Source organism: Gekko japonicus, unplaced genomic scaffold (assembly GCF_001447785.1).
Source record: "Gekko japonicus isolate JY-2015 unplaced genomic scaffold, Gekko_japonicus_V1.1 scaffold954, whole genome shotgun sequence".
NCBI lineage: Eukaryota > Metazoa > Chordata > Lepidosauria > Squamata > Gekkonidae > Gekko > Gekko japonicus.
This window is the reverse complement of record NW_015170304.1, coordinates 481,720-496,403: the sequence shown is the minus strand read 5'-3', so window position 1 is coordinate 496,403 and position 14,684 is coordinate 481,720. Positions and strand designations below refer to the sequence as shown.

Sequence of the window (14,684 nt, the reverse complement as noted above, 5' to 3'; positions counted from 1 at the left end):
CTGCAGGTTGTTCAGATGTAGGTCTGTTGAGGTGGAGAAGGAAGGAGGAGCGTTGACATTATTGCCTCCTGTGCACTCGACCCAGCCAACACTGGGCGCTTGGACTCACAGTGGGTGGCCTTTTTCCCCCTCAGAGAAAGGGAGGCAGCAGCAGCCCCAACACAGTTGTGTTGTGTGCAAGTGCACAATCATTCCTTTATTTTAAACGGTTTCACCACCACCCCCTCTATTTTCCTCCAAGTGTCTAGCTTTTCTGCAAACTGGGGGTTCCCCCAAGTGTGTAGAAAAATGTTTGTAGTCTGCACATGGTCCCGATCCATGGGTTTAAATATCTGCAGGCTGGACCGTGTTGACAGTTAAATATAGTAATGATGAGAATTAAATATATTGATGATGCTGTAGGGAGGGCCCAGTGCTAGAGCATCTTCGTATGCAGAAGGTCCCAATTTCAGTCGTGAGCATCTCTACTTGCTAGCTGGGATCCTTCAAGTGTTGGGGAAGTTCTTTATCTGCCCATGACAATCAGAGTAGGCAGTCTTGAGTTGACAGCTTCCTGCGTGAGATGCAGTGGTCAGGGACTCTAGTGGTAAAGAAAGGCAGTGATTGGCTGCTTTTCATGCTTTCCAGCTTGCCCCAATACCTCCTCAGTCAGTCCTTCTGCAATCTCATTGACATGTATTTGCACCTATTATTTCGGTTCTAAGTTAACTGAAATATGGAAGCTCTTTTATTTGTTTAACCAAGAGAACAGTGCACTAAACACCACCTTGGGCGGGTTCCCTGGAGAACTGGCATTAAAAAGTTACTAAATAAAATGATAAACACACACAAATTGCTTGGTTCCTACAGTTCAACTGGTTTTCCGCATCCAGTGGAAAATGTTTCCTTTGGAAGCAGGCAGGAAGGCCTTCTCGCCATTTGTTTGCCCTGCAGCACCTGGCAGATGGAGGGGGGGGGGACTGCTGAAGCTTAATTTGCAAATTGCGTCCTGAGGCAGTCTGCATCACTGCTGATATTCCTGCCAAAAAAAGAAAAGGAAGTATCCAGGTAGCCTGACTTGTATAATGCCAGAAGGTATTCTTGTGTGTACACAGAAGATACAGAATGTTCTATTAGCCAAGAAGACTGCAAACGATAAATTGAGCATCTATTTACAAATGCAGCCTTTGTATTCTTAGGAGGGCTTGTTGATTTGAGGTTCTGTCTCCTTCCCCAAATCCCTGGAGGCACACTGCAGCGTTTAGCATCAGCCATTTGAAGGCTGTTCTTTCCCTCACATGCACAATATGTTCCACCAGAACTGCCCCAGCTAACAACCAGACTGCTGCGTTCTGTAACTTCTGAGTACTCTTCAAAGGCACCTCTATGTAGAAGGCATTACGAGTTAAGTTTGAGTTTGTGACTAAGGCATGAATTGCCGCTCCTGTCTAAGAAAGGGTGCCATGGGCAAAAGAAAAGGGTGTGAATGCACAGATGACCACTCGAAGATCACCAGTTACAGGTAAGCAACCTGTCTTTGGTCCCATGTGCTTCCGACAACCATACTCCTTTTCTGAGCAATGAAGTCCCCCGAACTATTACATAGTTTCATTCCTTACGAAAAAGACACCACAGCCAGCCCCATTCATTTATGGGCTGCAGTCACACTGCACACTGTCAGTGCAATTTCCAACTGGATTTTTACCATGTGAACTGGCAAAATCCCATTGGAAAGTGGATTGGAAGTGGGTTGGAAGTGGATTATTTAGTGTGTGTGAGTGCAGCCACAGTCAAGAAGCAGGGTTGATGGCAGCTCTCTCATAGAAGCCCAAGACTTTTGTGTCCCCCTTGTAAATATAGCACTGCCTCTACTTCTCTTCACAGTCCTTATGAGAACATTGGTCTCCTCTACCATCACTAAACTTTAAGCCAGTGTTTCATGCTTGGTCATTCCCACCCCCACTAGCTCAGATAAAATGACAAAAGTCTAATTCATGCACTGCAAGAGATGCCTGGCTGCTGTTTTCCTTTGCCACTCTGGTAAGGTATGAAAGAGAGGTTTGGAAAATGCATCGAGGCTGCCTTCTGCAGGCAAAATGTTTTGGCTGAAGCTGCTGGTTCAAAAGGGGGGTCCTTTTTTCCAGACAGGATTCTGTGCAAAAAAATTGGAGGAAGGATGATCTGCAGTACAGAGAGTTTATACTCAAAGTTGTGCATTCTTTCTTTCTTTTATTTCTGCATTTGTGGTGTTAGATGAATGCTGTTGGAATCACTGAAAATGTGAAAGGAGACCATCGGAAGTTTGAGATCTGGTACAGTGGACGGGAAGAAGTGTATGTTGTGCAGGTTAGTTGATATCTAAATTGTATTGGAACATATGGGTATGTCAGATCAGAGTCTTAAGCCCTTTTAGTTGAGTTTTGGGCTTGAGCAGTGCCCAGTCAGATGCCTTGCAGGTAGTGTATGATGTTCGGTTGTTTGCATGCATGCATAGGCATGCATGTGTATATGCACACATAGCCCACTCTACATCATGCAGTTTTGCACTGCCTCTTATCATGGAGTCCTCATTTGCCTTGCCTTTGTTAATGTTCATCAATAGTTGTATCCCCAGATACATCCACTTGTTTTTAAAAACAAAGGCATCTAATGGCTGTCATGATGTCTTGTGGCAGCAAGTTCCATAATTTATCTAGAAATGAAAAATGGGGTTTTTGTAGGGGTTTTTGTTTTTAAATCAAAGTGACTGGTGACTTTGCAAGAACAAGTCTTAAAGGCCGAATTGCTTTCCATTTCTGCATTGCTATTGATAGTCATGCTAGAAAAGGATTGAGGAACATCGGGGTTACTCTGTAGCATTCATCAGTGGTGTGTTCTGTTTCAGCTGTGGCTACTTTTCTGCACAATTCATTTACACTTCCCAATCAAAGCCATAGCTGTGACAAAATTAACCCCAGTCACCGAACTAATAATGTTACTGTGGGGATATTCATTACTTTAATGAGCAATCACTCATCTGTCTCCCAAGCCGTGTGATATGTTCGTGGCTGACTTCATGCTCAAGGATTTCAAGTTGCTTGAGAAAAGTGTGGCACAACCTTACTGTCAGGCCTTTGGGCCAAGAGCAGATGGGGATCTTGGAGGCAGGCAATCAGAGAGCAAGCTAGACAATACACTAGCTGAAAGCCAGACACCTGAGGGTGCAGAGGGAGAACTAGGTGGGCGCCCTGAGCAATGAGCTGCCCAAGCTAAGGGAAATCAGCAGACCTATTAGTCTCCATTTCCCTCGGTAGCACCTGTTTTGTCCTCCAGCATCAGTAGACTTCTCAGGCCAAGAGGCTCATGGACAGCTATTTATTTTGTAGGACTGAATGGTTCACAGTCTTAATAAAACAAATCGGTGGCATACAAAACAGCCATCCATTCCCAGAATCAAGAGCCATAAAAGGAACTATTTTGACCCCTGCACACAAGGCTCCTACTTTAAAAGCTGTCTTGCAACATCTCTTGAATTCTAACAAGGAAGCTGATTGGTACCAAGAAAGCCTGATGCAGCTGGAATGGCCTTCAGTTCTCACCCCACAGGCACAGGGAGCCAGCAGTTGATCTTCCAGTCTGAGCCTGCCGCTTCATATCTGGCATGTATATAGTCCCATTAACCACTGAATACTCTATATGGCTCACACATCTGGTGAACATCCAACAGTATGAAAGCAGAATGGCACATGTATATGGCTGCTGCAGTTCTGTAAGAGTGCATGACATGCTCAGAATGCTATCATGGGTACAGAACTTGGCAGCCTGAGAATCTTCTTTTTTAAGTCAAGTTTTTAGCTTTTAATGAGGTGGATCTAGGAGACTGAATGTATGGTGACTGAGGATGGAAGTCCTTGCCCAAGCCCATGACCTTTGAACCCAGAATGAATTCTTCAAAATTATGCATGCTTGCTAAATTTAGGCTAGTGAACTCACTTTTTTTCTTGACACCAAATTTGGGTGTCTTAGGTGTGAAATGTTAACTAAATTCCCTTCCACACAACCATCCTTTAAAAAAAACAACAACAAAACCCCAATTCTCCTCTTCTCGCTGTGTTTTTAAGCATATTCAATCCTCATTTAGCTGGGAATTTGTGTTTTTGGTGGGAAGGGCTGCCCCCTTTTTGTTGTTTATCTAAAATGCTATGTTTTTCTCTATACCTGGGAGGTCCTCCCAAAGAGGTAGATACCCCAGGTTTGTCTGAGGTTCTGTCTGGCTTTCTTGCTTTTACGATTTTAATTGGGGTTAGGCAGCAATTTTTCTCCAGGCCAGTTGGAACAGGGATCCTGTGGGTTTTTTTGCCATTTTCTGGGCATGGAACAGGGGTCACTGGGGGTGTGGAGGGGGAGGTATTTGTGAATTTCCTGCATTGTGCAGAAGGTTGGACTAGATGATCCTGGAGGTCCCTTCCAACTCTATGATTCTGTAAGCCACCCAGTTTACTGTGAAATATACCAGGGCTGAAAGTTAATTAAATGCAGTTGCTGCAGTCCGTGATAATTTTATGAAGGCATAAGCCCAGTGACCAGCCAAGGTGGCTGTTACTTGTCAGCGGAAGACTCTCGCATGCCTCTGATGAAGTCTGTGGAAGTTTTCTTGTGCCACAAGACTGTCTTACTTGGCCGTAGAAGACTGACGTGGCTATCTATCTGGACCTTGACTGCAGACAGTGTTCTCTTTTTCAGGCTCAGACAGTTGACCTGAAGATGGCATGGCTCAATGAAATCAGAAAAATTTTGTTCAAGCAGCAAGAACTTATCAAAGGTACATTCTTAATAGTCATGAGTGAGGTTAACAAGCTTTGCTTTGCAGGCAGATCCTCTGTATATTCCCATTGCTGAAAACTGTACTGCCTTTCCGAATGCCAGTGGCGGTTCACCAGTAAGACCTTATTGAAATAATCTCGTGCATAATGATCCATAAAAACAACATATATCCAGGGTTTTCTAAGCCAAACTAACCCCAAGCAGACAACAATAAAAAGACTTTGCAAGCCTTTCAGAAACACCCAGCTATCACCCCTCTGGTTTTCATGAGCTCTGCTTTTCCAAATACCAGCCTGCTTTTGAGGGCTTTCCTTCTTAGATATTCTCATTTCAGTAGACAGAGGTTTAGCAGAATGGCTAAGAAATTGAGCTACAAATGCCTGATTCAAAGTAGGCCTCCCATCTGCAGTACTGGAATGATCAAAAGACTAACTTATAGTGATGTTCTAAGGATTATAATTAAATAATTACTATACAGTGCTTTCAAGCACTGACAGCTCTTATGCAAATACGTCATTATTTGTATGATGCCCCCCTGGGCCTGGATGGTCCTCACCACCAGGGGACAGTATATACCTTCGTATGGGCCTCAGACTGAGAGGGCAGTGGCTTCTTCACCCTTGTCCTTCTACTGCTTCCTGTCCTGGCTCCTTGTCTGAGGAACAAAAGCCTGCATGTCCTCAGCTGACTTCACCCTTCCGCCCCTCCTAAATTCCACTGCGTTCCAGGCAATTCCCATGGGAAGCTGCTAACCCCACAGCACAAGTGTGACTCATTCAATTGTTCCCCATCCAGTACAACCTCGCAGCAGATCAGACAGTGAGCCATAAAAGGGCCAACTGCCAGTAGCTGGCTGGCCAGCAGACATCACCTTAAAGGTGAGGAAACACCTTAACTTTGTGAGCAAACACTGAGGATGGCTTCTCGGGGACACAGAGACACACGCCTTGAGGAGCCTTGGTGTCCTTCGGATGCCTGGGACTGTTATTGTTGTCAAGTATGCCACCCAATAAGAAGGTGACACTTCACCCACATGGTGCAAAAAAAAAATCAGTGGGTTGGGCTTAATTGCATTCATTGATTGTGTTGATTCATTAATTGTTTTGCTCCATTGGGTGGATAAGGCTTGCGGTTTGTGATGGCTTGATGAAGGTTTATGAAGGAATGTATAGCCAGCTTGATGGGATGTGCATATGTTGATCGGCTTGGTGAGCGGTTGGACGTTATCCAGTAAATGTTAACCAACAACAGAGGGGTTTGTTATAAAGCTCATAGGGAGGGCCTTGCTAGATCAAACCAAGATCCCACCTAGCTCAGCATTAGAAATCTAACCAGAGTGTTTGATGAGTGTTGATGTCCTTCTGAAAAGGGAATTAGACAGATTTATGGAGAATAGGTCAGTGGGTGGCTATTGGCCATGATGACTAAATGGGACATCCATTCTGCCTCTGAATGCCAGTTGTGGAGGTGGGAGGATACTACGGAAGGGCTTTTGATTTCTTGATTTCTTGCCTACCTTCTGGGGCATCTGGTTGGCCACTGTGGGAAACAGAATCTTGGACTCAGTAGAACTTGGTCTGAACCAGTAGGGTTGTTCTTACCTTCTTTACTAATATCAGTTGCATCATCCTTTCAGTGGAGAAGCAGCAACAGCCATCTTGCGTAGACCCAATCCAGCTCTCTCCACCATTGAGTGATGGGTAAGTTAGATGAACTTACATATGCACACATGCTTGCGGTGTTAAAATATTATAGCAGCAAGCATACACACCTAGAAGCATAGAAGAGAATTCAAAAGAAAGCGGGGTGTTGTGGATGTTACCTGCCCCTCGCTTCATCTATTGCTCTGAAGTGAGTTCTTTCGTTTCAGAAAACAGCCAAGAGCTTCTATAAGCTCTGAAGAAAACGATTCCGAACGCACCAGCCCTGTGGCCTTAGAGAGTGCCTCCCCTCCCCAGAACAAGCCAAACAGATGTATGTGAATTTAGAACTTACTTTTTTTTTTTGTCTGGGTAGATAATTTTCAGACTTCTGTATGTTGCCCCCTTATAAACTCTTTCTTCTGTGCATAACCTGAGTCAACTGCTCTCATTTTTGACCTTCTCCTGAGAACTCAAAAAAAAGACAGGGATGACATACAGGAAAAAGTAGACAGGATATGGTGGCCCTCAAAGGAGACAAGAGATTTTCAGGTTTGAATCCTTCCCCTATGTGAGGAGGGGAAAACTCTTCCTGCAAGTGGACAATTAGAAGCTTGGGGGCTGTACATATTACAATTTGTAATGTGAAGGGTCTGGGTTCCCCCAACTCAACTTTGACCCTGACAGTCAGATGTCAAATTCAAGGGAACTCATTTCTGATTTGGACTGAGACCATGATGCAGTTCAGATGTCAAATTCAAGGGAACTCATTTCAAGGGAACTCATGATGCAGCGGGAGGATCTTCAGCCTTCCCCATCCCATCATGCCATTTTCCCAATGTAGGCTCCTTGGAGAACACTATTTGCATTGTCTGGAGATAGCACATGTAGAAGTGCATGTGCTGGGACCTTGCCAAAGGATGAGAAAAAGCTGTAGTAGAGCTGATGATTAGGGGAGTGTCCAAGTTTGAGTCCTCCACTTTCACCCCACACCTTCTAGCTACTGGTGACTTCTGGTAGGGATCCCAGGGCATCTTTATCTGATGGTTACAGCTTTCCCCTCGAAGTACATCCAAACAAAAATAAACTAGGCAGCTGTGCTGAGCCAACCTTGCTCAAAAAATTCAGTAGCTGTTAAAGCTGGGCAGAATTCTGAGAACCTGGGACTTTCGGCCGATAGAATTGACAGGCATGGGCTACGAATGTCCCAGATGTCATCTTTTGTGAGCATGCTCTAGAGGGTTGTGTTACAGACTCATTTTCTCTTTTTTAAGGCAGGTATTATTTTAGTAGAGGGATGTATGCCAGTGTCCTTGAACAATTTCTATAATCACCCATGTTTCTATGCAGCTTGGCCAGGAATGTCTCATTCTTTGGAGATCTGTGAAGGTCTTGATGACTGGTCTAGCAATAACTACTTCTCAACCTGTTCCGATACCGAAGAAGAAGATGGAAATCAGCTGGTTAGTTGAATCCTGTACAGTGCACCTAGTATAGCCCCCAAATTATTTTGAGTAAAATTGTACCAGCTCTCTATGCCCATCATGTTTCCCATAATAGGTCTCAGTTGATAGGTGTTGGGTGGGGGTCGTCATTGGCATCTAATATGAGAGCCAGTTTGGTGTAGTGGTTAAAAGCATAGATTCTAATCTGGGAGAACCAGGTGTGATTCCCCACTTCTCCACATGCAGCTGCTAGTGTGACCTTGGGTCACTCATAAGTTCTTTCAGAGCTGTTCTGTCAAGGGCAGTTCTCAAGAGAACTCTCTCAGCCCCACCTACCTCACAGGATGTCTGTTGTGGAGAGGGGAAGGAAAAGGGATTGTAAGCCACTCGGAGACTCCTTCGGATTGTGAAGGGCATGGTATAAATCCAAACTCTTCTCTCTTCTCTTCTAATATCTGTGATCGTTTACCCGTTGTCCTAATTTTCTCTGTCATCTCAATCTGTCTTTGCTCTCCCTCTTCCCAAACTTATTTTATTTAAAATAGGAAATGCTGGTTTTCCAAAGCTAATGAGCAGCTTTCAAAAAATAATAATAATAGAAAACTCTGTTAATATGGGGAAAATAAAACATAAACCAACAACAAAGCCAAAAATAAAATGTCAACCTCTAATTCATCTGCCAAATTATCTAGTTTTGAAGGCATTGGTAAAACAGTCATTTAAAATGCATTGGTTTATCTAACATTTGCCTGCCCACAATTTTTATCCCGCAGTCACCAGGAAAATATAAGGCCTTAGCAGACTGTAAGAAGGGGGACTCAGAGGATTTGCTGGTGAAAAATGGAGACGTGATTCAGCTCTTGCATGAAGATGGAGAGGGGCAGTGGTATGTAATCCAGAACTACTTCTCCCAAGAGTCAGTGTGGTATAGTGGCTAAAGTGTCAGACTAGAACAGGAGAGACTTGGGTTCAAATCACCATTCAGGGCTTGAAAAGAATGATACGTTACTCCTGGGTGCATCCCAAGGAACTGCCCAGCAGACATGTGCTGGAAGTTCCTAGGTGGGTGAGAGTTTATTCCTAGGCACGTGGGGGCTTGATTCAGACTGCGACCACAAGGAGAGGAGACTTCAGCCCCACCCCCATCATTTCCCCAACGTGAAACTCGGGTTCTGCACACTTGGAAATCAAGTTCCATCTAGGAATTCCCAGCATGTGTCAGTTAGAGAATTTCTGGCAATGGACCTGGGAACAAGTATCTAGAAGTTAAGGCTAACTGGGTGAACTCAGGCTGGGGTCTCAGCCTGACAAGGGTTTTGTTGTGAGAATAAAATGTTTGAAGGGAGAAACACTGAGTTCTTTGTAGGAATCCCATCAAAATGCAACAGCTTTTCTTACCAAGTAAAGGGGGATCTGTTGCTCACACTGTGTGATTAACGTGTGTGTTTCAAAAAAAAAAAAGGCAGTCCTTTTCACCCTCTCTCTCTCTCTCTCTCTCTCTCTCTCTCTCTCTCTCTCTCTCTCAAAAGGCTGATAAAAAACCTCAATCAAAAGAAGGAAGGCTGGGTTCCTGTCAACAGCTTGCAAATAATCCTCGGGGACTGTAGGTTTCGGAATGCCAGAGTTGCAGGTATCCTGGGATGAGCCTCTCTCAGCTGTTTCAGAACTGCAATCTGTGGGCCCATGGAGATGTTTGCTGCTTTGCCCACTTGCTTGCTTAGAGGAAACCATGGATTTCACTTTAATTTTGAAGATAAGCAGAAAAATCAATAATATAAATTGCTTCAGAAATTTAGGAATAGTAATACACTCAATCCCCTACTTTTTAAAAAAAGTGTGCTTATAGCTTAAAAAATAATGCACTGGTTGGGGGCGGGGATCTAAAGTGTTGTAGTGGTTGCAGAAGAATTAGAATTAGTTCATATCACTTTATTACCTGTAGGTAAAACTGCAGACTGAAGGGGATTTTGCCTTTGAAGGGATGGGAGGTCATCTGGACACTGTCCTGTCATTTGATCTGCAGTGGCTGTTTCACACATGCAAATCATCACTCCATGGTCAAATGATGACCATGTCTGTGGGACTGATCCCTCACTCCTTGCTTTAAATGGATGGTAGATTCATACCCTCTTGTGGTTTTGTATCCTTTGGCAGAACCCCCGCACACAGGTTCTGTCTTTCCTCAGCAAATGATGAGATCAAGAAGCATGCTTGCTTGTTGGTATTGAAAGCTAAGGTGTTCGGCTAGAATTTTATGGGAATGACCTGACTGTGCTTAAAAGCTACATTTTGTCACTCACGATACCGTCATGGCCATAAATCAGTATTATAACAGTGCCTTTTAAAATACAATAAGTAGGGGGCACAGGAAGGCTTACTCCCACAAAAAAACAGAAATAAACTGAAACTTGTTTAGTTATATATAGATTAATTTGATTTTGGGTTTGTGGTTGGGATCCTACACAGAGTGACCAACACACCCCTCCACACATTGGTCCACTGTGTCAGAATTACTTTAAAATGGATGATGTCGTCATCCTTTGTGATAGGCAAGATGCACTTTAATTTGGGGTTCATAAGGATAGCTGGGTACAGAGAGTGACATTGAGTCCCATTTAGTAGAAATGTATATGTCTAGACTTTGACCACTGGAAACCTTGCTTGCAAGGATCATATTTCTAAGCCTTTAGTAGAGCCTTTTCAGCTTGCTTCCAAGGTTATTTTTCCTGCCTTTAGCCCTAAGGGCCAAAAGCGTGCTTGAATGCTGAGCTTTTTCGCTATCCTGTGCCACACTGCCCCTTTGTGTCCAGAGTTCCTTTTGTCCTCTGGCCATTCCTTGCACTGGGAGCCTGTGAAAGTTCCACAAGCAAAGGTTTAGTCAAACTTCACGTCTGTTTCATGTGGAGGTTCCACACATTCCATAAAGAACACTCTGAAACTTGGTATTAATTGTAGGGAGTTTGAAATGGTATTTGAGCATCAAGTTGCACTTTAGTAAGGCACACATTGCTAACATTGTGTGGCCCAAGCAAAGATCGTTTTAGATGAACTGATGCACTTTAAGCTCATTCTGTTCTTTCGTCTATGTTAATGGGCTTGGGTGTCTGTCTATGGTTGCAATACATAAGCCAAATAATACTTTTGACCTGAGCTGGCATGGTCCGAATGAATCCCACAATGATCTCCTGTTATGCCAAAGATCACACAGATGCTGCAATTTGCCAAACCTTGCCTAGAGTTTCTGAAATAAGGGTGATCAAATCCCTGTTGAGCTGTAGTCCGTAAACAGCATTCTTTGTAAGGCCTCAGCGTTGTAGTGTTGTGTGTGTATTCACCATAAAATATGTCCACTATCCTAGGCACCTAAGAAAGTATGGCCTCATTGGACAGCATCCCAGTGGGAACATAGTGTACATTCCCTGTCAGAAATCAGTAATGCTTAATGGGCTGATCATGATACGTATTGTTGGCTTTATAGCTTTGTCTCTTAGAAAGGATTTAGACCAATGCTGTGGGTTTTTTTGGACATTTGTACATTCAGGCCTTCAGTAACAAGAGCTAGCTGCCCTTGTGTTTTAGTGGGAAAGTCTCTCAAACTTTCACAAGCATGACTGAGAAAATTTGCAAGTACAAGGGGGGGCATATGTAGCCAATCGGAAATACAGCAAAAGTGGATTGCACTTTTAATGCACTTTAAAGATTTAAGTCACTAACTTTTGCAAAGTAGCCTTAACTTACAGTGTATCAATGGAATGCAAAGATGTTTGGATTTACTTGTTGTTTGCTGGCTTTTGAAACAGAAAAATATCCTAGTGGCTTGTTCCTCTCTTCACTCCGTGTCTCATACTTTGATTACAGAGAAGCAATAGCACTGAGTCATTTGGGAAACACTGGTTCTTATTTAGCTAAATCTCCCATTTGACATCCATGATTATTAGGGATGAATGGGTTTCCCACCATTCTCACCCTCTGATGTTCTGGAATTTCTCTTTGCACTGCTTCTGCTCTGCCTTAATATTGGTTTAACTTATAGAGAATTTCTAAAAATAATTCTGGAGTCATGTGCTGTCTGCTGTAGCTTTCAGTTCTTTTTGTTGATATGCATCCCCACCCCATCCCCTTTTCTACCTGTGCACTTATTCACACTGGTGAATCCTGATGTGATCTTACATATGATTGCATCAAGATTCTTTTCATGTTGTGTTTTGTGCATGCATACTCCAATGCATCAGTAAAAGAATCATGTATGTTGGCATCAGTATGCCTGTTTTCAGTGTTTTATGAAAGCACACTGACCCATCAGTGTCAAAGAGGGGAACAAAGACACTCGTGACTTGAAACAATAGCAAGCAGTAATCTGTATAAACTTTGAATTTTTTTAAAAAAAAATCTGCACAAGGGAGGCTTCAGTTCTTTGCGAATCAAAAAAGGTAATTTGGAGCTCCAAAATCCATGTGGAAAAATCTGATGAATTTTGGAACCATTCCCTAATGATTATTGGTTTTTCACTTTGGCCAGAGGGTGTGGTTGTGACATATAAGAATGCTGCATGGTAATCAGAATCTGTGTACTCTTGGGATATGGTCCTCCTAATCTTAACATCCCTCTTTGTTGCTTTGTAGACGCTGCCCCTTATAAGACGAGAAAATTAAGCTCCCCCTGAACTTTGGAGGGAGAACTAATGTCATGTCATTTTTGAATGCTACAGTGGAGGTTTGAAATGGTTGTTTCCGAGAAAGAGGGAGCATTCAGGGGTTGGAGTTCCCCTGTACTGTCACCCATCAACATTCGCTGCACATCACAGCTTCACCAACATTGAACGTGACCATCAGCAGAAGCCATTCTTTTGATGTTTTCATTTTTTTTCACCCACCAGTGGACAATTCTGAACCACTTTGTTTTGACGTGCTGATGGGACTTCTTTCCTCCTCACCATGACATCCACTAAATTTCATTTGACAACTAATTTAATTATTTCCCTTTTTGTTGTTCTGATGCCCAATAACTTCTGTTCATAGGCATAAAAAGCTCTACCTTATTTCGCAACCTCACACTGGTGTGGTTGACTGCGCTTGACTAGGTTCACAAATGTAATACTAGTCGTAATAAGCTACATTTTCTAGTTGGGTTGATTCTTTTTCTGGAATGGGTGCGAATAAACTCTAATGACATCTACATATAGACTATTTTGAGGTGCTGGATGGTGCATGGTGATGCAATAACACTAAGAAGGAGCGGGTTCTCCTTTTGCACTAGGGGTCTGATTCAGAGCCCATGTCATCTGTGGGCTGTGGTTCAAGACCTTATTGATTTGACAACTCAGGATTGTCAGAGGTCACTTTGAGTTCACCAGTATTCCTAAGCTATTTAGCAATGAATCCACGTTTACATTGAACGCTTTCTGGTCTTTTAGACGATGTGTGCCATAACTTGAGTTTAGTGTCCACTTTTGCACTAAAAATAATGAACTTGTTGTAAGACTGTACTTTTCACCGTCTTTATTGAGAGTAGCCTGATATTGGGATGGTCTTCTTTTAATGAAGTTTACATCATGTCTTTATGCTTTGCCCGTGTATTTTTCCTTCTCTGTGTGTGTGTGTGCGTGCGTGTATCTGTTGTGTGTATGTAAAGGTGGTTGGATGTCTACAAATCTCATTTGCAGTGGCATCAATAAATAGGAGAGGTGTTGTGGTGAGCCCACTCACAACAATCCAGGATGGAAAATGAGTAGCATGAAAGCAACCAAAAATAGCCTCAGTTGGCTGCTTTATTATACTTGTGGGCCGGAGGAGAAAAAGAACTTTAAAAAGAAATCTGACTTTTAGTTTGTGAACTACAGATTTCAAGTGGTACCACAAAGTTTGTTTATGTCATGAACATATTTTTGGGTGGTTTTATAGTAGCAAACTCATGTTGATCATGTAATACATTTTGCAGTCAAGCACTTACACATTCTGATGGGTCCCAGATAATTCAATGCTCTGTGTTATACTTCATACACCACCCAAAGTGAATGTGAGCCCATTTATCCATTATATGATATGTCATTTGAAATATCACTAAGCCCGGAAGGATTCCTGTTGGATGATTTCAGTTGTTTTTGTGTTTAGAACTATACAGATTTCCTTTTAAAAGCAGTTCTCTTGTCTGACTTGTAACAAAGGGGTAGAGAGCTCACGGCACAAGGGCCAGTCGGTCCTGCTGCAAAGGCTGCATTTTTTAACCTCTCACTGAAATATTTTATCTGGACAACCACATTGTGCCCATCCTGACTCATCTTGGTCTTTTAATCTTCCTAGTTCTGAATCTGAAAATCTTTTATTTATGAAATTGCCTAGGTCTGCAAATCTGAATGTACAGTCTTAGACTTTTAAAATTTGCACAAAGCGTTTGACATCTTAAAGTAGACAGGTTTACCACTTGCGCTGCAAATATTATATGGTACTTTAAGCTACACTGGGGGGGGACAAAGGTTCCCTTGTCTATAAATTTAAATTATGTAAACTGTAAATGTACCTGTAAAAATGTGTTAAATATATATTTAAATATATATATATATATATATTGCAAATTGGTAAATAAAGAAATGTATATAAGAAGTTTCATTTTGTGTGGCGAGTTTGCTGCTGCCCTTAGTCCACAACCTCTCAGGTTGCAATTTATTTATGAGTTCATTGACATTTATTACAACACATTGATACATTGAGTGCTGGATTCATTTGCAATTCTGATTTTCCAAAGTTCTCTACAATGTGTTCAGCCTCACAACAGCCGTCTGAGGGAGGTGCCTTAATTTTTTTTAAAGAGATGGGTATCT

At 42.6% G+C, this 14,684-nt stretch overlaps 1 protein-coding gene across 1 annotated transcript in view; it reads left to right on the top strand.

The window, feature by feature from the left end:
* MCF2 (MCF.2 cell line derived transforming sequence) overlaps window positions 1-12,862 on the top strand; it is a 68,345-nt gene extending 55,483 nt beyond the window's left edge. Inside the window, exons 23-30 of the mRNA XM_015417971.1 lie at window positions 2,233-2,325; window positions 4,702-4,780; window positions 6,419-6,482; window positions 6,653-6,756; window positions 7,773-7,885; window positions 8,641-8,753; window positions 9,397-9,497; window positions 12,490-12,862. Coding sequence (XP_015273457.1) covers window positions 2,233-2,325; window positions 4,702-4,780; window positions 6,419-6,482; window positions 6,653-6,756; window positions 7,773-7,885; window positions 8,641-8,753; window positions 9,397-9,497; window positions 12,490-12,530 — 708 coding nt within the window. The 3' untranslated portion in view covers window positions 12,531-12,862. The remainder of the gene's footprint in view (window positions 1-2,232; window positions 2,326-4,701; window positions 4,781-6,418; window positions 6,483-6,652; window positions 6,757-7,772; window positions 7,886-8,640; window positions 8,754-9,396; window positions 9,498-12,489) is intronic.
* Window positions 12,863-14,684: the final 1,822 nt, after the last annotated feature.